The 24,713-nt window shown below is 42.6% G+C and overlaps 1 protein-coding gene across 3 annotated transcripts in view; it reads left to right on the top strand.

Moving 5' to 3' along the window:
• NFX1 (nuclear transcription factor, X-box binding 1) overlaps positions 1-23,890 on the top strand; it is an 83,200-nt gene extending 59,310 nt beyond the window's left edge. For 2 of the 3 annotated variants that reach the window (XM_036260695.1, XM_036260694.1), the window contains exons 15-24: positions 1,690-1,769; positions 4,352-4,582; positions 5,336-5,409; positions 6,373-6,474; positions 7,307-7,348; positions 18,756-18,854; positions 19,441-19,507; positions 20,709-20,854; positions 21,445-21,546; positions 22,792-23,890. In XM_036260695.1, the coding sequence (XP_036116588.1) occupies positions 1,690-1,769; positions 4,352-4,582; positions 5,336-5,409; positions 6,373-6,474; positions 7,307-7,348; positions 18,756-18,854; positions 19,441-19,507; positions 20,709-20,854; positions 21,445-21,546; positions 22,792-22,864 (1,016 nt within the window). In that variant the 3' untranslated portion in view covers positions 22,865-23,890. The remainder of the gene's footprint in view (positions 1-1,689; positions 1,770-4,351; positions 4,583-5,335; positions 5,410-6,372; positions 6,475-7,306; positions 7,349-18,755; positions 18,855-19,440; positions 19,508-20,708; positions 20,855-21,444; positions 21,547-22,791) is intronic. The other variant, XM_036260696.1, reaches the window with a different exon arrangement.
• The last annotated feature ends 823 nt before the right edge of the window (positions 23,891-24,713 follow it).

The following is a 24,713-nucleotide window of genomic DNA, read 5'->3' as shown; positions in this document are numbered from 1 at the left end:
GTAGCCTCCACTTTTGGTGCATATTTCTTTTCTTTCTTTTTTTTTTTTTTTTATCCTCACCTGAGGACATTTTTCCATTTTTTGTTCAGGTAGAGTGGGAGGGAGAGAGAGGAACAGAGAGAGAGAGAGAGAAACATCGACGTGAAGGGACACATCGAGTGGCTGCCACCCGCACAACCAACCAGGGCCGGGACAAACTGCAACCGAAGTACGTGCCTTTAGCGGGAACCGAACCCGGGTCTCTCAGGACCACAGGCCGACGCTCTAACCGCTGAGCCAAACTGGGCTTAATGAATATTTTTTACAAATAGATTTTTCAATGGCAGTGGAGTGTTCTCTTGCATAAATGGACCATAACTTATTTGTCAATCTTATGTTGCTGGACATTTAAGTTGTTTTCCAGTTTTTCTCTGATGGTCTGCTGTAGACACCAGGCCAAAGTTACTTATCATCACCCGTTTTTTCATATCTGTCCAGTCTAGTCACTGGCTTTCCTCTAGGATCATATCAGGCCCATCGTTTCATTTTACCAAGTCCCAGAGGCAAACCTGAAATTACTCAAGTCACCAGATTTGGTACTTACAGTAACTCTGGCCATCTGATTCAGATTGACAAATAGGCAATTAGCTCTCAATTTTTAACTTAATAAAGTAAAACAGAATTAGGTAAATTATTTTTAATTTTATTTAATTTTATGTTTTTCTCTATCCATCACCATTTATCCCTCCACACCCTCTTCTGCCTCCACCCACCACTAAGTTCTTTTTGAAGTGAAAAGTTCTTTCCCTGGGAACCTTAGGATGGCCCTCCCAATTTAGTTTGCAAGTCCCTGCTGTGTTGTTCACACCAGTGTGAAGTGAATGCCTAAGCCAGTACTCACCCACTCCTTCCTTTACACTCATCTGCAGATGTTACAGATGAAATTCACATCCTGCTGGTTAATATCCATGGTATGACTTAACCATTTGTGAGTTTTTTGTTTTAGCTTGCTTTGGTTCAACATTCATTTAACTTTTCTTGAGTGTTTGTTGTATATCCAGCATGATGTCAGACACAGCAGGGAGGTTTAGAGGGGGGGAAAAAATCCCATGACCTTGAGGTTCTTATGTTCTCTCTGAGAGGAAGAGGATGGTAATTCAGTATATATGACAAGTAACCATTATATGAAGATGGGCCTGATAACAATCTGTGTAAGAACTAAGACACCGGGGAGCATAAGAGAGCTCAGGGCAGGGTGTGGTCAGCTGAGGAAGGCTTTGTTGTAGGACATGAGTTTGGATGAACTGCGTCTTATGTGTAGCAAGGAAATTTAAGGGAATCTGCGGAAGCCTGTTAGCTGGATGAGTAACCAAGATGTCTGAGCAGAAGTGAGCAGTTGCTTTGTAAGGTAAGGCCAAAAGAATGACTAAGTAGAATGGACAGACCATGGGGCTATGCTGCAGAAAATGGGGCAGAAAAGCTGCCTTTCTCTGCTTCTGTGTTTGGTATGTCTGTCCCCCTCAGTTGGGCTTCCTTTTCTCACTCATGCTCATCCTTCAACACTTTAACATAAAGCTAGCTACTTTTTACTTTCCTATGACCATTTTTAAAAGTTTTAAAGTTCCCTGTCATATGCCATTATGACATGTGTAATAGTTTATGTGGTTTTATTTAAACATTATTCCTAATTTTACCTTTCTCTTTCTACAGTATATCATTCTTGTCATAGTGAAGAGAAGTGTCCCCCTTGTACTTTCCTCACTCAGAAATGGTGCATGGGCAAACATGAGGTGAGTTTTCTCTCTTATGTTCATTATTCCAGCCAGAGATTTATTTTTTATTGAATTACTTTGAGTTGTTAGTATCATTGTTTCTCAAAATTAATACTCCCAAGAAGTGGAGGTTTACTATCAACACTTTTATAAAATTAAGGTATAGTATGTGTACTATACACTATATATATACTAGGAAGTAACATCCTAAAGGATAATCAGACTACAGCAAGTCATGTTGGGAGGGGACAGCAGAGGGCACATAATGTGCAAAATTATCCCCAGCGCCCTGGTAGTAGAGTAGGAAAGTGTTTAATAATTGGGAACTACAGTCTACTAAAATACTGATTCCAGAGTGTTACAAGCATATATATTCTAGACTTTGGAGGCCTTTTGAAGAGTAAAAGTTATGTGTCACTAGAGTCAAAGTATAATTCTGATTTTGAGGATTCTTGAAAGAATTTGAGTGATTATATAAAAGTAACCTTTGGGCCCTGGCCGGTTTGGCTCAATGGTTAGAGCATTGGTCTGCGGACCAGAGAGTCCTGGGTTCAGTTCCTGCTAAGGGCATGTACCTTGGTTGCAGTTTGTCCCTGCCCTGGTTGGGGTCATGTGGGTGGCAACCACTCGATGTGTCTCTATCACATAGATGTTTCTCTCTCTCCCCCCACCCCCTTCCCACTCTGTCTGAGGATAAATGCAAAAATGTCCTCGAGTGAGGATTAAATAAATAAATAAAGTAACCTTTGGTTCCATGGGAATAAAATTCCTGCATCTTTTTTCTGGAGCACGAAATCCTGGAGGGGGGTGATTTCTAAGAAAAAATGACTTGGAGGTAACCAAGTACATGGCCCATTGACTTTTATTTTTTTAAATGAAAGGGCTGTCTAAAGCTGTGGAGACTATGAGTTAGGAGATATGAGGAGAGTTGAGTATTTAATTACATAACAGTCTTGCCCTGGCCAGGTAGCTCAATTGGTTAGAGCATCGTCCTAGTTGTGGGTTCAATTCCCTGGTCAGGGTACATATAAGAATTAACCAATGGCTCAGCTGGTATGGTTCAGTTGGTTGAGCATTGTCCCATGCACCAAGAGGTTACTGACTCAATTTCCGGTCAGGACACATGCCCAGGTTTCAGGCTTGATCCCCAGGAGGGACATGCAGAAAGCAGCCGATTGATGTTACTCTCTCGTCAATGTTTTGGTCTCTAAAATCAATAAAAACATGTTTAAAAAAAAACAACAAAAAGAACCAACCAATGAATGCATAAATAAGGGGAACAACAAATCAATCTCTCTCTCTTTCTTCCTCTCCCCTCTGTCCTTCTCTTCTTTCCTTTCTCTCTCTATCAATAAAAAAACACCCTGGCCGATTTTGCTCAGTGGTTAGAGCGTCGCCCCAAGAACTGAAGAGTCTCAGGTTTAATTCCCATTCAAAGGCGTGTACCTGGGTTGCAGGTTTGTTCCCTGGCCCTGGTCGGGGTTATGTGGGAGGCAACCAATCCATGTGTCTTGCTCACGTCGATGTTTCTCTCTCTCTCTCTCTCTCTCTCTTCCCCCCTCCCTCCCTCCTTTCTACTCTCTCTAAACATAATCAGTGGAAAGATATCCTCAGATGAGGATTAACAAAAAATAAATAAAAATAAAAACGTCCCTGCCAGCAGTTTCAAAACCATGGACCATCGGTGCCTTGGCTCTCAGGATTTGTCTGTCAATTCAGTACCCTGGATGTTTGCAAAGGAGGGAAAAGATTGTCTGATCCTCCCAGCTGGTCATAGCATTTTCAAATACTCCCTAGTTATGTGGTTTCCCATGCTTGTTACCCACCTTGGGAAATTTATATCCCAAGTCACTCTTGGCTACTCCCACAAATCTTTTTGGATTCTAACAAGCATTATTAAATAAGGTTCAGATTTGTTTTCTTTTCAAACTAACCTTTCAGACTTTGAAAATCAGCCTAATTTTTTTTAGATAAAAATAACTTTTTTTTTTTTTTTTTATCCTCACCCGAGGACATTTTTCCATTTTCTACTCAGATAGAGTGGGAAGGAGAGAGAGGAAGAGAGAGAAACATCGATGTGAAAGGGACACATCGAGCGGCTGCCACCCACACAACCCAACAAGGGCTGGGGACAAACTGCAGCCAAGGTACATGCCCTTAGCGGGAACCGAACCCGGGTCTCTGTGGACCGCAGGCTGACGCTCTAACCGCTGAGCCAAACCGGCCAGGGCAAAAAATAACTTTTTAAAAAAAGTTATTTTTGGTCTGGCCAGTATGGCTCAGTGGTTGAGCATCAACCCACGCACCAAGAGGTCACTGGTTCGATTCCCAGTCAGGACACATGCGCAGGTTGTGGGCCTGATCCCTGGTGGGGGGCATGTAGGAGGCAGCCAATCAATGTTCTCTTTCCATCGCTATTTCTCTCTCTCTCTCCCTCTCCTTCTCTCTCTCTAAAATTCATAAAGGGAAAAAAAAAATTTTTTAATGCATTTATTTAAAAAATGTTATTTTTGACAGTTGTAAAATGTTTAGATGGGAAGTTAAAGTTTATCCCAAATCCCAAATGGAGATGAGAATCTGACAACTTCTGTTTCTCCTAGTTACGAAGCAACATCCCATGTCACCTGGTTGATATCTCTTGTGGATTGCCCTGCAATGCCGTGCTACCATGTGGGATGCACAAGTGTCAGAGACTCTGTCACAAAGGAGAGTGTCTTGTAGATGAGGCCTGCAAGCAGCCCTGCACCACCCCCAGAGCTGACTGTGGCCACCCATGTATGGCACCCTGCCACCTCAGCTCACCCTGCCCTGTGACTGCTTGCAAAGCCAAGGTGTGTATTCCTGGCTCTAGGTGGGGCATTGACTCTGGTTCTGGAGCTGCTAATGAGTCTAGAACTGCCTGCAGCAGCACCTGGGCACCCATCCTAATCAGAAGTCATTGGTTGCAAGAAACTGCAAGTTAATTTGGCAAGAGAAAGGTGAAATAAATTGTATAGATTTCTGTCCACACGGCTTGAAATAGCTTTTTAAATATATAAGGGTCTGTTGTATGTAAGATGTTGTGCTAGGTGCTAGTGAACAGGAGACACTTGGTCCCTCCAATTAGATGGGACAGATAATCATGAATTATTCACATAATTCATTATGACTATGTAAGTGTCATGAACGAGTATTACACCCTTGTAGAAGGAGCTATGAGAGTATGTGAGAAGGGAACTAATGAGGTCTGAGGGATTAAAGCAAAGCTTTGACCTGAGGAGGTGAAAGCAGTGGGATAAGGTGTAGTTGGTTAGGCCTTGGCTGGTCCTGGGTTAAATGTGTACCTCTGGTTCAGTGGTAAAAACTCCATTCTAGACCAGTCCTTTCAGGTGGGATTAAGGACAATAGTAGTTCCCAAAAAGGGGCATGTCTCCTACCATGTAGTCAGTTTGTATGTTTGGTTAACCTTTCTCCATCTCGGGGGGCAGCCACTCACTGTCTCTATTCTCTGCCATGGTTTGATTTGAGAGAGCTTTAAAAGTGAAAGCTGCCTATTCACATGGTTTCCATGTACTAAAAGTCACTCCACGTTCATCTTATTTCAGATCGAGCTGCAGTGTGAATGTGAACGAAGAAAAGAGATCATGATTTGCTCTGAAGCATCCAGTACTTATCAAAGGTTAGTGGTCTAGGTCAGTGGTTCGTTAAAGACCATCAGAAAACACATATTTGCGACGGTGATTCATAACAGTAGCAAAATTACAGTTATGAAGTAGCAACGAAAATAATTTTGTGATTGGGGGTCACCACAACATGAGGAACTGTATTAAAGCGTCGCGGCATTAGGATGGTTGAGAACCACTGGTCTAGGTAAAGGGAATACATGTGTTTATTGTTGGGTCTTTGCAACTTTTGTAAAAGTTGGAGAGTTTTTAAAATACATTTTCTTGTATTTAGTTTTTCTGGTTAAAAGAAAAGGTACTACTTTGTGTATCTTTCCTTTCTGAACTTTAATTTGTAAATAACCTCTTTATTTCTCCTCCTCCTCCTTCCTTTCTCTCTCCCTTTTGGTTTTATTACACCATGAGATCAGAGGGGAAAATGTCCTGCACTTGCATGAGTTGCTTTAATGCCCTACCACTTATGGTGGCACAGCTGGGACCAAGTTTTGTGCTTTTCCCCTGGGTGGGGGTTTCTGACCATCTTTGCAGCCTCCCCAAATCTTGGGATTCATGTGTTAGCACAGGGATCTGAATTCAGAGGTGAAAGTGTTAGGGTTGGATGATTGTGTGTATCTGACTAGATGCAGAAATGTGCAATGCAGGTAGGACTTTCAGAGTATGCAGACATCAGAGTGGCTGAATTTGGATACCCTCAAAGTGCCAAGCATTGGCCTGGGTATTCAAGGGGGTACTGAGGAGTGGATTACCTTATCGCTTCCTGTGAAGCTAGCTGCTTAGAATCTAATTAAGGAGATATGACATAGCATGCAAGTAGCTTATAATAGATGGGTTTTTGAGGCCACACAAATTGTTGAGTAGTAGATATATGCCTTGAAAGAAGTCTTCTGTGTGCTGCCTAGTATGAGGAAGTTCTTGAGAAATTGCACTGCCTTTTCTTCCCTTTCTTTTTTATACTTCAGAATAGCTGCTATTTCCATGGCCGCTAAAATAACAGACATGCAGCTTGGAGATTCAGTGGAGATCAGCAAGTTAATTACTAAGAAGGAAATTCACCAAGCCAGGTAATTTTTTATATGCGTGGCTATGCCTTCTTTCTCCTATTAGGCTTAATTTCCAAAGGGCAGGAACAGCCCTGGCTGGTTTGGCTCAGTGGTTAGAGTGTCAGCCCGCAGACCAGGGAGTTCCAGGTTCGGTTCCTGCTAAGGGCATGTACCTTTGTTGCAGTTTGTCCCCGGCCCTGGTTGGGGTCGTGTGGGTGGCAGCCATTCAATGTGTCTCTCTCACATCAATGTTTCTCTCTCTCTCTTCCTTCCTCTCTCCCTCCCACTCTATCTAAAGATAAATGCAAAAATGTCTTTGGATGAGGACTAAAAAAACAAAAAATAAACAAACAAAAAAACTCAAAGGGCAGGAACAATTCATTTCTCGGTTCCTCACAATAAAGCCTATACACATAGTAGGTATTCAACAGATATTTGATAATAAGAGTCACACATAACCAATCGAATGAATCCTACTCAGGGTATAACAGAGACTAGAGGAGACATTTCCAAGCCTCACTTCAGCCAGTAGCCAGAGGAAGCAGAGATGTAGATGTGTCCAACCCAACCCACTGGAGAACAGAGAACCAGTGGTAGCTATGTCAGGAGGTGGAGGTGGGGCTGTCAGGGGGCCACTGGGAGCACTTGGGGGGCTGAGCAGGCAGGGAATACTCTTAGGCCCTTCTGATGATTCCTAGACTTTCAAAACCCACAGGCCTGCCCTTGAGAAGGACCTTATCCAGCCATCCTCTGGCCTAGAGTCTGCTCTGCTTCCAGGTTGACTAAGAGCTTATTGCTAGATAGAAACCCTGAAACCTGTGCCCTGACTTTATTTTTTCATTTGCTTCTCAAGGCTGGAGTGTGATGAAGAGTGTTCAGCCTTAGAAAGGAAAAAGTAAGTAGTGTCAACTGCTGTGTATCTAATTGTCCTTGAGCTCTGTGAAACTAGTGGGAGGGAGCAACTCTTCAAGCATTCATTTGGCACCTTCTCTGAATCTTTTGCTGCTATTGGAAGCAAGAGAAATTTGATTATCAAGAATTGAAGCATCAAAGGATAAACCACTTATCGCGCTTTCAGCATATTTCTGAAACATGAGCTTATGAATGCCACACCATATTTATTCATGACTAGCAGACTTCCTGGCTCCACTGGAGATTAAAGGCTTAAAATTTTTTTTAATGAACTTTTATGTTCAAGTGTAATATACACATAGAAGATCAGAAGTATACAGATCAGTGAGTCATCTGTAACAAGTAAATACAGTGTTACAATCAGCACCAGGTCAAGAAATGGAAAATTACTAGAATTCTCTCTTGTACTCCACAAAGATATAACCTCTTATCCTGACTTCTAACACTTTAAATTAGTTTTGTCTATTTTTTAACTTTATATAAATGATGAAATCATGTAGTTTGTATTAGTTTTGTGTGGCTTTTTTTTATTACATTTGTGACATTCATTCCTATTGTCATGTAGCAGTACTTTGTTCATTTTCATCCCCGCATATTTTATTGTATTAATATATCATAATCTATTTTTCTTTTCTACCATTAATAGATATGTGTTGTTGTCAGTATTGGGCTATTACAAATAATACTTTGTAAAATAATTATTATATTTGCTTTACTGTATATATGTATTTGTTTCCATTAAATAGAAACAGTAGAATTGCTTATTAATAGATTATGCATATGTTCAGCTTTATTCATTTCTCATAAACAGTGTCCAAAATGGTTGTACCAAATTACCAGCAGAGTCATAGTTCTCGTTGCTGTACTTTTTTTTTTTTAATATGTTTTTACTGATTTTTTAGAGAGAGAGGAAGGGAGAGGGTAAGGAAGAGAGAAACATTGATAAGAGAGAAACATCGATCAGCTGCCTCCTGCACACCCACACCGGGGATCAAGCCCACAACTAGGGCATGTTCCCTGACCAGAAATCGAACCAGCAACCTCTCAGAGCCAGGCTCATTGCACTACATTTTTGTTAGCACTTAGAATTGTCAGTATTTTTTATTTTAATCCATTCTCGTGGATATATAGCCTGGTGTCACTGAGCTTTGAACTTCTGTTTACCTGATCACCAGTAAGATTGAACACCTTTTCCTGTCTATTGGCCATCTGGATACAGTCTTTTGTGACGTGCCTAGTCAAGTCTTTTGCATATTTTTTATTGTGTTGTCTATTATTTTCATATTGATTAGTAGGAGTTCTTTATATATTTTGGATATGAGACCGTTGTTGGTTTTATATATTTTTTCTCATAATCCATGCCTTAACTTGTCACTCTCTTTATGGTGTCTTTTGATAAATAGAATTTTCTAATTTTAAGGAAGTCCAGTTTATCAGTCTTTTCCTTAGTGAGTAGGGCTTTTTATTGTCCTATTTAAGAAATACCTTTCTATCTGAGGTTATGATTACATTCAGTGTTACTGTCTAGAAGCTGTATTATTTTACCTTTAACATTTAGATCTACATTTGACCTGACCTGATTTTTTTGAGCATGGTATAAGAAGCAGTCATGGCCCTGGCCGGTTTGGCTCAGCGGTTAGAGCATTGGCCTGAGGTCCAGAGAGACCCGGGTTCAGTTCCCACTAGGGGCGTGGACCTCGGTTACAGTTTGTCCCTGGCCCTGGTTGGTCGTGCGGGTGGCAGCCACTCAATGTGTCCCTTTCACATGTGTCACATCGATGTTTCTCTCTCTCTCTCTTCCTCTCTCTCCCTCCTACTCTACCTGAACAAAAAATGGAAAAATGTCCTTGGGGGAGGATTAAAAAAAAAAGAAGCAGTCATGATTCAGTGTTTTTCTATATGAATATTCATTTGAGCAGTATCATTTATCAAGATGTCCTTTTTTCAGTGCTCTGTAGAGCTACCTTTATTTATTTATTTACTTAAAGATTTTTAAGATTGATTTTTAGAGAGAGAGAAACATCAATTGGCTGCCTCATGCATGCCTCCTACTGGTGATTAAGCCTGCAACCTGGGCATGTGCCCTGACCTGGAATCAAACCTACAACCTTTTGGTGCACAGGACAATGCCCAACCAACTGAGCCACACTGGCCAGGGCTCTGTAGTGCTACCTTTGTCTTAAATCAAATATCCATATTGCCCTTACATCAATGTTTCTCTCTCTCCCTCTCCCTGAAAAAAAAATCAATAAAAAAATCTTTAAAAAGCCCTGGCCCGCCCTGGCCGGTTTGGCTCAGCCATTAGAGTGTCCGCCTGTGGTCCAGAGAGACCTGGGTTCGGTTCCCACTAAGGGCATGTACCACAGTTGCAGTTTGTCCCCGGCCCTAGTTGGGTTGTGTGGGTGGCAACCACTCGATGTGTCCCTTTCATGTTGATGTTTTTCTCTCTCTCTCTCTCTCCCTCCCACTCTATCTGAACAAAATATGTAAAAATGTCCTTGGGTGAGGATTAAAAAATAAATAAAAAGCCCTGGCCAGTTTTGCTCAGTGGTTAGAGCGTCAGCCTGCGGTCCAGAGAGACCCGGGTTTGGTTCCTGCTAAGGGCATGTACCTCGGTTGCCGTTTTTTCCTGGCCCTGGTTGGGTCGTGCGGGTGACAACCACTCGATGTGTCCCTTTCACATCAATGTTTCTCTCTCTCCCTCTCTTCCTCTCTCTCCCGCCTGCTCTATCTGAACAAAAAATGAAAAAAATGTCCTCGGGTAAGGATTAAAAAAAAACAAAACATCTTTTAAAAGTGAAAAACCTTTTAAAAAATATTTATATTATGTGTGGGTCTATTTCTGAGCTCATTCTGTTCCATTGCAGTAATATCACACCATCTTAATTATTGTACCATTATAACAAGTCTTAATATCTGTTAAGTATATCTCTGGCCTGGCTGGTGTGGCTCAGTGGATTGAGCGTCGTCCCATGGACTGAGAGGTCCAGGTTTCATTCCCAGTCAACTGGGTTGCATGCTTAATCTCCAGTGGAGGGCGTGCAGGAGGCGGCCGATTGATGTTTTTCTCTCACATTTATGTTTCTATCTCTCTCTCCCTAAAAAATAAAAATAAATAGCCCTGGCTGGTTTGGCTCAGCGGTAGAGCATCAGCCCGCAGACCAATGAGTCTCAGGTCCGATTCCAGTCAAGGGCATATACCTTGGTTGCGGTTTGTTTCCTGCGCTGGTCTGGATCGTGCAGAAGGCAACCAAACAATGTGTCCCTCTCACATTGATGTTTCTCTCTCCCTTTCTCTCTCTCTCTCTCTCTCTCTCTCTCCCTCCCACTCTATCAGAAGATAAATAGAAAAATATCCTCAGGTGAGGATTAAAAATAAATAAATAGATAGAAACATTTTTTTTTTAAAGTATATCTCTTTGCCCTGGCCGATTTGGCTCAGCAGTTAGAGCATCAGCCTGCGGACCAAGGAGTCACAGGTTCGATTTCAGTCAAGGGCATGTACCTTGGTTGTGGTTCATTCCTGGCCCTGATTGGGGTCGTGCAGGAGGCAGCCAATCAATGTGTCTCTCTCACATCAATATTTCTCTATCTCTCTCTCTCTCCCTCCTTCCCACTCTATCTGAAGATAAATGGAAAAATATCCTTGGGTGAGGATTTTTTTAAAAGTATATATCTTTAATTATGATTTTTCATGATTGTCTTGGCTATTCTTATCCATTTGCATTTTCACTTAAATTTTAGAATTAAATTATCAATATCTACCAGAAAACAATCTGCCAGGATTTTGATTTAGTATTTAATTTATAGATTACTTTGGGGAGATTTGATATCTTTATAATACTGAGTCTTCTAACCCATGAGCTGGGTGTCTCCTTACATTTATTCATGTCTTCTTTGATTTCTTTCAGTGCTATCTTATAGTTTCCTGTATATAGATCTTGTACATCTTTCAGTAGATTTGTTCTTTGCTATTTGATGTTTTAACACTATTATAAATGTATTTTTTCTTACCACTTTTAAATTTTAATTTTCTAATTGCTTGTTAATGTTATGTAGAAATAGTTAACGTTTGTTGCCCTGTATTCACAACCTTGCTAAATTTAGTTATTTCTAAAAGTTTATAACTTCTTTTAAATCTTGCATGTATACAGTCATGTCCCCTTCTAATAATAGTAGTTTTATTACAATAATAGTAGTAGTGCTTTTATTTCTTTCCATTTATTTTCTTTTAATCCTCACCTGAGGATATGTTGAGAGAGAAACATCGATGTGAGAAACATCAATTGGTTGTCTCTCTATTGTGCCCCAACTGGGTATTGAACCCATAACCTATGTATGTGCCCTGACTGGGAATTGAACCCCTGCAACCTTTTGGTATACAGGATGATGCTCCAACCAACCAAGCCACCCAGCCAGGACTTTTATCCCCCAGTTTTTAACTTCTTTTTTTCTTGTCTTCTTGCACTGGCTAGGGTCTTCAGTACAGTGTTGAATGGAAGTTGATAGTAGATATTCCTGACTTATTGTCCCCAGTCTCATAGGGAAAGCTTTAACTATTTTACTAGTAAATGTGATGTTTGCTGAAAGTTATTTGAGGGTACCTTTTATCAGATTAAGCAACAATTATTCAATAACTGGCAAGCTTTCTGGTTCCAACAAAGATTGATTAAAAGGTATATGGCCCTGGCCCTGGCCCTGGCCAGTGTGACTCAGCGGTTAGAGTGTCGGCCCGCAGACCAAAGAGTCCCTGGTTCAGTTGCTGCTGTGGGGGCACATACCTCAGTTGCAGTTTGTCCCAGGCCCCGGTTGGGGTCGTGTGGGTGGCAGCCACTCGATGTGTCTCTCTCACATCAATGTTTCTCTCTTCCTCCCGCTCTATCTGAGGAAAAATGCAAAAATGTCCTCGGATGAGGATAAACAAACAAACAAGCCCTGGCCGGTTTGGCTCAGCGGTTACAGCATCAGCCTGTGGTCCGGAGAGACCCAGGTTCGGTTCCCGCTGAGGGCATGTGCCTCAGTTGCAGTTTTTCCCCGGGCCTGGTTGGGTCGTGTGGGTGGCAACCACTTGATGTGTCCATTTCACATCAATCTTTCTCTCTCTCTCTCCCTCCCACTCTATCTGAACAAAATATCGAAAAATGTCCTCGGGTGAGGATAAATAAATAAAGTTTGGCCCTGTAAAAATATTAACAATTGGAGAATTTAGGTGAACAGTATGTAGGAGTTAATTGTAATATTCTTGTAACTTGTCTTTGAAAATTTTCAAGATAAAAAGTTAAACAGAGCCCTGGCCAGTTTGATTCAGCAGTTAGAGCATGGGCCTGCGGACCAAAGAATCCCGGGTTTGATTCCAGCCAAGGGTACATAAACCTCAGTTGTGGTTCATCCCTGGCAGCAGTTGAGATTGTGCAGGTGGCAACCAATCGATGTGTCTCTCTCACATCAATCTTTCTTTCTCTCTCTCTCCCTCACACTCTTGTCTGAAGATAAATGTAAAAATATCCTCAGGTGAGGATTAAAAAAGAAAAATTAAATAGAAACAGACAAAGTATAGTTCTGTTTTATGTTGAAGTTGTACTTTCAACAGTTGTTAACAGTACCCTTCTTTAAGTGGCTATCAGTGTAGAAGGTAATGTGATGATTAATACCACTGCCCAAATTGCTCTTGGTTTGACCCCTTTGGTAAGTTTGTAATAACTGCTGTTCAAAACTCTTGCCCTTTAAGAACCATTTGTTACAGTGTTCTCAGCTTTAAAATTTGAACTGAGTCCTGAGTATTCAGAAATGTTGTAGTGAAAACACAGGTGGTCTTTTTTTTTTTTTTTTTTTTTTTTTTTTTTATCCTCACCCGAGGACATTTTTCCATTTTTTTGTTCAGATAGAGTAGGAGGGTGAGAGAGGGAGAGAGAGAGAGAGAGAAACATTGACGTGAAAGGGACACATTGAGTGGTTGTCACCTGCACAACCCAACCATGGCTGGGGACAAACTGCAATCGAGGTATGTGCCCTTAGCGGGAACCGAACCTGGGTCTCTCTGGACCACAGGCCGACGCTCTAACCGCTGAGCCAAACTGGCCAGGGCCACAGGTGGTCTTTTAAAACATAGAAATGAACTTTATATAGTTGATAGACAGTATTGTACAATAGGTAGAGCCAGAGCTCTAGGGTCAGATTGCTTGGATTTGAATTCTCGCCTCTCAAAATCATTTAACTATGTGATCACATATTTTTTCTGTGCTTTAATTTTCTTTAAAAATGATAGGGCCCTGGCCGGTTTGGCTCAGCGGTTAGAGCGTCGGCCTGCGGTCCGGAGAGACCCGGGTTCGGTTCCCGCTAAGGGCACGTACTTCGGTTGCAGTTTGTCCCCGGCCCTGGTTGGTCGTGCGGGTGGCAGCCACTCGATGTGTCCCTTCACGTCGATGTTTCTCTCTCTCTCTCCCTTCTTCTCTCTCCCTCCCACTCTATCTGTACAAGAAATGGAAAAATATCCTCGGGTGAGGATAAAAAAAAAAAAAAAAAAAAAAATGATAGGAATGGCCCAGCTGGTGTGGCTCAGTGGTTGAGCGTCGACCCATGCACCAAGAGGTCGCCAGTTCAATTCCCAGTCAGGGCACACGCCCAGGTTGTGGGCCAAATCCCCAGTGGGGGGGCATGCAGGAGGCAGCCAATCAATGTTCTCTCTCATAGATGTTTCTATCTCTCTCTCTCCCTCTCCCTTCCTCTCTATCTAAAATTAATAAAGGAAAAAAAAATTTTTTTAATAAAAATAAAAATGGTGGAAATGGTGGCAATAACAGTATCTACCTCTTATTATTACCTATAATAATAGTTGTTATGCCCGGATGGTGTGGCTCAGTGGTTAAGCATCAGCCTATGCACCAAGGTCACCAGTTCAATTCCCGGTCAGGGCACATGCCCAGGTTGTGGCCCCGATCCCCAGTGGGGGATATGTAGGAGGCAGCCAGTCAATGTTCTCTTTCATCGATGTTTCTGTATCTCTCTCCTTCTCCCTTCTCTCTCTAAAAAATCAATAAAGAAAAAAATTTTTTAAAATAATAATAGTTGTGCCCTGGCTGGTTTGCTTAGTGGTTAGAGCTCGGCCCGAGGACCAGAGAGTCCTGGGTTTGGTTCCCACTAGGGTCATGTACCTCGGTTGCAGTTTTTCCCCAGCCCGGTTGGGGTCGTGTGGGTGGCAACCACTCGATATATCTTTCTCACGTTGATGTTTCTCTCTCTCTTCTTCTCTCTCTCTCCCTCCCGCTCTATCTGAAGATAAATGCAAAAATGTCCTTAGGTGAGGATAAAAAATTAAAATAATAAAAATAATAATTAATAATAATAGTTGTTATGAGGATTGAAACATTAAAACTAAGGATGAACTGCATAAAGCTCTTGGCACAAGCCTAGCACATAATAGTTGCTCAGTAAATGTCATTTATTGATTAGAACTGACTCTCTATTTCTGAAAGCCTTTTGAATTTTTCCTCAGTCTTAGGGTGATGACATAATGACTCTAACTATATATTTTTTTTAAATACCCACTGACCTAAGAAAAAAAAGAAATGCAAATTTAAAAGAGAAAAATGCCATTTGAAGTTGCAAATATATACTGAAATGAAAAACTGGAAGGCTAGATTTTCCCATAGACATGTTTTATTGGTGTTTAAATTTGAATTAGTGGCCAACTAGTTAAAACATCAAAAAATGTTCCTAAGGAGGAGTCCTTAGGAATTCTCTTGAAAATTAGAAAATTACGTTTCTTTTGAAAAATTATAAAATCTAGCGATAGTAATCCAGATTCTTACACACATTAAGCTTGCAAGAGACCCTAGTCTCAATATAAATGAAAATTGTAGTAAATGCTGAGCTGAATTTTAATTGTCTTAAAAAAGAAAAAGAGAGAGGGACTTCTGATCAAGATGGTGGCGTAGGTAAACACGATATCGCATCCTCCCACAACCACATCAAAGTTACAACTAAACTACAGAACAATCATCATTCAGAACCGCCTGAAATCAAGCTGAATGGAAGTCCTACAACTACGGAATTAAAGCTGCAGCCGCATCCAGACTGGTAGGGGGGGCAGAGGCAGTCGGGCTGGTCCCACACCCACATGTGGCGGATAAAAGTCAGGAGGATACCTCGGCCGGGAGGGTCCTCCCTGAGAACTGAGGGGTCCCGGTCCCAACCAGGTGCCCAGCTCTGGGTTCCAGTGCCAGGAAGAGAAGTCCCCATAACTTCTGGCTGGAAAACCAGCGGAAACTGAGGCTCAGGGAAGCTGAGGCAGCTGGAGCCTCAGGCAGCTCCTTAAAGGGCCCGCTCATGCCCTGGCCAGTTTGGCTCAGCAGTTAGAGCATCGACCTGTGGTCCAGAGAGACCCGGGTTCGGTTCGCGCTAAGGGCACGTGCCTCGGTTGCAGTTTGTCCCCAGCCCTGGTTGGTCGTGCGGGTGGCAACCACTCAATGTGTCCCTTTCACGACAATGTTTCTCTCTCTCTTCCTCTCTCTCTCTCCCACTCTATCTCAACGGAAAAATGTCCTCGAGTGAGGATAAAAAAGGGGGGTGGGGCCGCTTACGGACTTAACTGGACTCATCAGACTCACTCCCTCTCAGCTTGCCGGGGAGACAGCTCAAGGGGTGCCAGAGACATACAGGGAAGAACTGAGCTGTTTGGCACTGGAGCAAGGACTGGAGAGGGGGCTTTCTCCGGGACAGTCGAGCAGTCAGAGGCATTTGTTCCTTTGGTGGGCCCTTCCCTGGAGCGGCAGACAGTCGCCATATCTGGGACTCCAGCAACCTGGTTCACACTGTTTGCCCCGCCCTGGTGATTCCCTGAGGCCCCGCCCCACTCAGCTTTCAGGCCCATTCAAGCTGTTGCCAGTTGCTTTACCAAAGGATTGGCCTGTGTTGGATCCTGCTTCAGGTTTTCCTAAATTCTTCAAACAGGCAGCATCTGGTCTCAGCTAGCCCCATACCTCTCGTTAAGTAATACACAGAAACAAACACGGGGAGGCAGCCAAAATGAGGAGACAAAGAAACAGGTCCCAAATGAAAGAACAGAACACAACCCCAGGAAAAGAACTAAGTGAAATGGAAATAAGCAACCTAACAGATGCTGAGTTCAAAACACTACTTATAAGGATGCGCAGTGGACTTAGTGAGAACCTCAGCGAACTTAATGAGGACCTCAAGACCATAAAATCGGACCAGTCAGAAATGAAGGAGGCACTAACTGGAATAAAGAATAATTTACACAGATTCAATAGTAGAGTAGGTAAAGCCAAGACGCAAACCATTGATTTGCAATATAAGGACGTGAAAAACACCCAATCAGAACAGCAAAAAGAAAAAAAAAAATCCAAGAAAATGAGGATAGTGTAAGGAGCCTCTGGGACAACTTCAAGCGTGCCAACATTCGCATCTTGGGGGTGCCAGAAGGAGAAGAGAGAGAACCTCTTTGAAACAATAATGGCAGAAAACCTCCCCAAGTTGGTGAAGGAAACAGACATACAAGTCCAGGAAGCACAGAGAGTCCCAAATGAGATGAACCCCAAGAGGCCCACACCAAGACACATCATCATCAAAATGCAAACGGTTCAAGACAAAGAGAATCGATGGCCATATAAAGAGTTTCCCAGACAAGGAAAAGCTAAAGGAGTTCATCACCACCAAGCCATTATTATATGAAATGTTGAAGGGTCTTCTTGAAGAAAAAGATAAAAACAAAATGCCAATGAATATATATCTATCGATAATTGAATCTACAAACTAAATGAACAAGCAGAACAGAAACATTCTCATAGATACAGAGAATATTTTGTTGGTTGCCAGATGGAAGGGAGGTTGTGGGAATGGGTGAAAAAGGTGAAGGGATTAAGAAGTACAAATTGGTTGCTAGACTGACAAACCTCAAAGGGAAAGGGGTTGGGGGGTGTGGGAAGAAATAAACCAAAGAACTTATATGCATATATGCATAACCAATGGACACAGACAACAGTATGGGGAAAGGCAGGAGGGGGATGGGAGTGGGGAGGAGGGGGTCAGTGGGGTAAAAATGAGGAACATCTATGTAATACATTCAACAATAAAGATTAAAAAAGATTTTTTAAAAGACATTACCCGGGTGTTGGTGAGATGCCATGAGACTCACGCACTGTTGGTCAAAACACAAATGGGTAGTTTTGGAGGCCATTTTAGAATGTGATGACCAAGGGTCTGAAAAGCTTTTTGTCCAAAGTTATTAATTCTGTCACTTATAATATTGAGAAACTGGAGAACTGTTAAAGAGCCCTAAATGGGGAATGTTTAAGTAAATTATGGGGTGTACATAATTAGAGGATTATGCAGCTATTTTTTTTTTTTCTTTATTGATTTTAGAGAGGAAGGGAGAGGGAGAGAGAGAGTTAGAAACATCAATGAGAGAGAACATCGACTGGCCGCCTCCTGCATGCCTCCCACTGGGGATCGGGCCCACAACGTGGGCATGTGTCCTGACTGGGAATCGAACCAGCGACCTCTTGGTGCATGGGTCGATGTTCAACCACTGAGCCATACCCGCCAGGTGATTCTGCAGCTATTAAAACAGTATGTGTGGCTTGGCTGGAATGGCTCAGTGGTTGAGCATCGACCCATGCACCAAGAGGTCGCTGGTTCAATTCCCAGTCAGGACACATGCCCACGTTGTGGGCCCGATCCCCAGTGGGAGGCATGCAGGAGGCGGCCAGTCGATGTTCTCTCTCATTGATGTTTCTAACTCTCTCTCTCTCCCTTTCTCTCTCTTTCTAAAATTAATAAAGAAAAAAATTTAAAAAAACAGAAACAAAAAATTGTGTGAAAACCAAATAGTAATATGAGGAAAGTTAATCATATAATGATAGGATTGAAGAAGATGCAAAGTTTTACATACCCTGATTGCAGTGTATTTATAGAGGCAAAAAATCTGAAAGGAAATATACTAAAATGCAGTGCTTATGTTGTTAATAGAATTCTTTATTTTCCAGACTTTCTATAATGTGATATTAATTTTAATGTTTATAGGTCTAGTTTATCTGATGTTTTGGTGAAACCTCAGAGAATGTCATTCCTCACTGACCATTTCTAGTACTCTCAATCCTCAGCCTCCTCTTCACCAAAAAAAATCTAAGTCCCCAGTGTTAGCCTATGGCTTGCTTGGTCCCACATAAATCTGTCTTATTTATTTTCTTCTGTGAAGACAACACTGTATGTTGTCCCAAGTTGTTATTGTTCTTTCCTTAATAATCCGGGTTACTGAAATTTGATCATTAATGTATAAAGAACTTAGGACATGATGAGCACTCTGTGTTACTGTAAGATAGTTTTCCCCACCTTCCTTTCCTTTTATTTACATACCTCTTTCTTACTTTCAGGCGGTTAGCAGAGGCATTTCATATCAGCGATGATTCTGATCCTTTCAATGTACGTTCTTCAGCCTCAAAATTTAGTGACAGTTTGAAAGAAGATGCCAGGTATGTAACTTATTACCTACTTTCTTAATTGTGGCTTACAAGAATGTTCGGTCTTATAAGATGTAAATAATATGTACTCCTCTGTGATTGAACCAGTTAAAGTTTATATATCTATTACAAGAGATTGTATGATTAATAAAAATCCTTCTCTCAGTTTCTCAGAACTATCTCCTTGAAGAATTTAACTTGGGGGATGTGCATGTATGCATGTGTTTGCGTTTGTGTCCCCTATGATAGGAGTTCAGGCCTCCCTAGGGCTGGATTAGCCTAAATTCTCTAGCCACATCACACCTCTGTCTACCCAGGTCTCAGTCATTTGTGTCCTCACTTGGGCAGTAACAGCTCTTATTGTCCACCTGTCTTCTTGCCCTCCAGTGGCTATTTCTTTTCCATCTCCTCCTTTTTTATATTTGTTTTCTCTTAGTTCAATCACGATCAACATTCTGTTATCTGACAATTCCTGACCTCTGCAGTTTTTCTGCCCACATTGTCCATTGTCTGCACCTTACAGGCAGATAGGGTGGGCAGGAAGAATTTTTAAAGAGCAGGAACAGATGAAGTTAACTGTAGTGATTTCTCATTTCAGGAAGGACTTAAAGTTTGTCAGTGACGTTGAGAAGGAAATGGAAGCCCTTGTGGAAGCCGTGAATAAGGTTGAAGTCAAAACATCCAGTTGGACATGTCTCTAAGGCCAGCTTGATAAAAAATCAAACACTGTTGGTATCGAATAGTTGTAGATAAAATTCACAGCTCCATTTTGAGGATCCTTATCTTTCCCAAAAGCCCAACCATAATAATATCCACAGAAGCCCCATCCTGGTTCAGGAAAGGTAACTGTAGTCAAATTACATGTAAATAAAAAACCTAGTTCAGTGCCTAAGAATGGTGAAGAAGCCTGGATGAGGGGTTTCAATAGTGATAGTTGAATGACTGTGCGAGATACTTAAGGAGACATGCTGGACACTCAGATCTCTGAAGGGCTATTATATAATAGGACACAGCAGTTCTTTACTACCCCAAAGGCAGGAAAGAAACCCTTGGGTAAAGATAAAAAGGTGAGTGGCTGGAGCTGAAGAGTAATAGCATAGACTCCCTCAGGAGTCTCAAGAGAGTGAGGCCTCTGTCCTGGAGGCAGACAGGGGTGTTGAGGTAGCTTTAAGCAAAAGAAGTCTTAGTCAGAAGCAGCCAGCCCCGCAGTGGCCCCCTCTTCATTCAGTGGGGACTCGGAGTGAGGATGAGATGTTGCTTTAGCTTCATATCAAATGAAGGTTTCCTTCCCACCACGTGTCTTGGCTCCCTTCCCTTCCACCCTTTGTTTCCACTTCCCAGCAGGATACTGACACAAAGGAGGAAATGGAATCATTGTTCCTTTCCTAATTAGGAATCCTGAGCAAATGTATTTTTCTGCTTATGTCTGCTTCTGTGTACACATGATTTTTAGTGCAGAACATACTTTTATAGGAAATGAGATTTTCTTGTTTTATAAGTCTTAAATTTATTTAGTCTTTTCTTGGAATTATCACTCACTCCCCACTTATAGGCCCCCTCAGGAAGAACCAGTCACTGTCTGTATAAGTCTTAGTTCACTTACCCTTTGTCCCTAACCCTGGGCAACTTACACTGTGTGGCTCACCAGTAGATGAAGTGCATCAGCTCTCATCCTCCCAAACCATTTGGCTTGCTTGGCAGTCAGTGAAATGCTGTATACTGCAAGCTTCTAAAACTCAGCCACCTCTTAATTGACCCAGACTGTTCTGGACAAGGGGGTGGGGGTGAGTGGGTGGGAAGGACCTTTTTAAGCATACTCAGTTTTCAAGATGATTTTATCAATCATTCTCTTTTCCCTTAATACAGGGAAAGAATATTAAGAAGAGCCACTTCTTCCCTCCTATGAACAGAGACCACCGCCGGATCATCCATGACCTGGCCCAAGTGTATGGCCTGGAGAGTGTAAGCTATGACAGTGAACCAAAGCGCAACGTCGTCGTCATTGCAGTCAGGTGGGTTGATTTTGCCATCATAGGCGGGACTGCTTGGTGGGATAAACTGGACCCAAGAAGCAGTCTGTCAATATTTGCTTTTCTTACTTCCTCTCTTGGAAGAATAGTTGGAAAATCTGCTTCTGTAACAGCCATTCTGAGATGATATAAGGGTCCAAACCTGAGAGCAAAGCCTCAGTCCACAGGACAGACCCACCTAAAGAATACAAGCCTCACATCTGCCCAGATCCACATCAGTCACTGGAGGCAGCATTCCTCGGGCTGGGGGAACAGACCCAGAGGGCCTGGGTTGGGTGCCTGCCCATCATATCTGTCTCTTTTCCCCTTCTGGGGCAGTAATGTGAGACAGGAAGGGACAGGGAAGATTTAGGATTCTGTGTGAGATGAGAAAAAGCAGGTAACTGGCCCAGCAGAGGTGGGTGGGAGGGATGAGGGTTAAACAGAGGTAACCATGCCTGAGCAGAGACAGGTAATATCAGAGAGTGCTCAGTAGCATTATAGTGCCAAAGTCATGGACTGGATTTCCAACTATTGCCTGTCTCCACAAACAGTTCTCACTTTTCAATATTTTATGTTCTGACTTTTATCAGAGGGAAGTCCATTTGTCCTCCTACCACGCTGACAGGTGTACTTGAAAAGGAAATGCAGTCACGGCCTCCACCTCCAATTCCTCATCACAGACAGTCAGATAAGTAAGGATTCTTCAGCTGCTTTCCAAAGGGCCCCTGCCTGTTCAGAGAAGCCAGCAGAGCTGAGCTATCCTGGGCCACACCAGCCATTGGTGGCCTCCTAAGGCCTGGCCTTGGGGTAACGTGTTCAAATATGTAAGGTTTGACTGGATGTCAGACACATTGGTCACGCCAGAGGGGTCCCAATTTGATGTTTATTATGCCTACTTTCCCTGAAGGGAGAGCAGTCACTGGACATAATTTCCATGATATAGATGGAGACCCTGGGAAGTGGATTCAGCTTGACACATCAGATGATTGAGGAACAGCATACAATTCACAACTGTTATTCTGGTTGGAGGTGGCATTGGTGGGGAAAGTTGGCAGTAAAGAGCAGGACTTTCATGTTTTGCGCTATTTCCCTATGATATGAGTCATTTTTACAACAAAAACGTATTCATGATTTAAGGAGAAAAGAAAGCCACATTGGCAAGCAGCAGCAAGTTTGCCAGGTTTTTTTCTCAGACAGGAGCAAGGAAGGAATACCATCCTTCCCTCCTCTCCCTGGTCAGGAGGGAAGCTGGCTGCCCTACTCTGATGAAGTAGCATTGCTGAAAGTTGCTCTGAAACCCACAGGTCTCCCTACTCCTGTTCTGACCTTCCACACAGAAGCCCTGCAGCCCTGGCATACCTCTTATACAAAACCTCTGGGAGGGTGGGTAGAGCAGTTTTCAAAGTCAAAGCAATTGGTGTTCCCCTGGGACTAGATAGGGCAGCTAGCTGTCGCCCGTTGGGCACAGCCCCAGCAGGAGCATCTGGGGGCTGTATAGCTCCTCGATGTCAGTCTGATCGTCTCTGGGAAGCAGTTGGCCTAGATTCCAGACAGTGTAGATTGCCTGTCTACATGGGCAATGGTTTTGGAAATGGTTGGATTATTTTATGTTATTCCACAGCTGTGCCCAGCACCACCTGGGCATAACCATGTATAGTCATTGACCTGTTTATGCCATGCTATCTTTTTTTTTCCTGTGCTTACTTTATTTTTGTATAAAACGGTATGGTAGAACATTTTAAGAGTAAAGAAAGTATATTAATATAGTGAACTGCTGTGTGCTCATCACCAAATTTCAACAGTTCTCAGCTCATGTAGACCCCACTGTCTTAGCAGAGCTTTGCAAATGATAAATCCGCTGATCCTTAACTTTCTGAAGATGTGAATCTGGTTTCCTCCAGAAAGAAAAGATGGATTATTTTTTGTTTGCTTTTCAGGAATCCTGGGAGCAATAACTTACAGAAAATAGCAAAGGAGGCGGTAATTGACTACTTTGATGTTCAGGACTGAGAACTTCAAGATGCACTAAGATGAAAGAATGATTAGGTGGGGTGGAGAATCATTTGCCAGCAGATAAATCATACGTATTCCCAACTTCCTGATGATCTTACAGCCTCACATACTGTCCTGTATTGATACATCCAAAGCATGTGTGTGTCAGAAATCCCCTGTCCTCTGATCTCTCTGTATGAAGTGTCTCTGTGCAGTCAGATGTTGACTGCATGGTCACTAGCAATTCAGTCATGTATTTGCAGAGGCTTCTCACACCTTCACTGTGATTGCTTGGGCCTTAGGGGAACATTGGGCTTGATTTGAATAGACCAGGATTTTAGCCTGAAACCAGCTTTATGGCACTTAGTCATAGCCTCAGTTGTCCCAGTTATCCACCCCCTCCTGAAAATGCCTGTAACGTCAGATGCACCTCACTTTCTTAATCCAGACTGATCACAGTCTTTGGAAATACATAAGCAAATTTCTCAGTCTGAAGTACCAAACATTGAATTGGTACATCGTATCTAGAAGCACACGTGTTGTGTTGAACCCAGCTATCTTATCTGAGTCTTTTGCCAAAAACTCAGAGGTCTGTCAAGCTGAACTTATTTTAGTGGTTCTCAGTACCATCAGTTCTAGACCTAGCAAAGGGGTTGGTGGCTTTACAGAATTCCATTGTTTAGAGTCCAGGGGACACATACCATGTCACTGAGCCTGTCTGGTGATAGTCACTTTAGTTATCCACCATGATGGCAGAGGACAGAGAGTAAGCTCCTCCTGCCAGGTTCATATTGTAGCCTCTATGTATGAGCAGTGTAGCCCCAATGCCTTCTCTCTGGTTGAGAGTCTCAGGTAGACTTATATTTCCAGTGTTGCTTTCTCCCAGGACTGCAGCAGCCATATCGGCTCCCTTTGTCTCTGAGCATTGGACTTCTGTTTGAATAGTCAAAAAAATATGCACATTGTTCAGGGATTATCCCAGCAACCCCTGGGAGCATTCTTTAGGCTTCTTTAAGGCAGGTGCACCACCATTTTTTTTTTCTTAATTGATTTTAGAGAGACAAAAAGGGAGAGGGAGAGAGAGATAGAAACATCGATGAGAGGGAACATCAATTGGCCGCCTCCTGCATGTCCCCCACTGGGGATCGGGCCCACAACCTGGGCATGTGCCCTGACCAGGAATCAAACTGGCGACCTCTCGGTTCATGGGTCGATGTTCAACCACTGAGCCACACCAGCCAGGCAGTGCATCACCATTTAACATTAGTTTAGCCCTTTGCATTGGCACCCCTCCAGCACAGAGGCCAAACTTCCAAATTCCTTCTGCTCCAAAACAAGCCACGAGTCCCAGGGCAACAGGAGATTTGAGAAATGACTTCACAAACCCAGCACTTAATTTTCACAGAGCATGGCTACCTACCTTTTGGTCCTGACCCTGACAGTCTGCCTTGAAAGGTGTCAGGTACAGCAATGGGAATAGACAGCTAGAGGGAAGAGATGAATTACAAAACACCTTATCTGGACCGATTTAGCACAGAGTCAATGGCCCTATACCCAACAGGAAGCCCACAAGCATCTGTTACATCTTTTAATCAGTGAGTTTTGTAGGTGAACTGTACATTGAGAGCATCTTGAAATCAGCAGGAGGCAGGAAGCCTGATTTCAGATTCTAGCTCTGTCACATAACAACTTACCAAGTGGTGGAATGGAATGGAGGTATAAACCTATCTCACCAGGGTGTTAATGATTAAATGAGATAACATACTTAGAGGTACCCAATCTATCATAGGTGCTGAAAGTGTATAAAAATGACACTTGCTATCTGGAAAATATGTAAGCATCTTTTTTCTCCATAATACTAGTCAAG

The sequence above is a fragment of the Molossus molossus genome, unplaced genomic scaffold (genome assembly GCF_014108415.1).
Source record: "Molossus molossus isolate mMolMol1 unplaced genomic scaffold, mMolMol1.p scaffold_m16_p_14, whole genome shotgun sequence".
NCBI classification, from domain to species: domain Eukaryota; kingdom Metazoa; phylum Chordata; class Mammalia; order Chiroptera; family Molossidae; genus Molossus; species Molossus molossus.
Note: the sequence above shows the minus strand (reverse complement) of the source record. Positions and strands in the feature narration are given on the sequence as shown.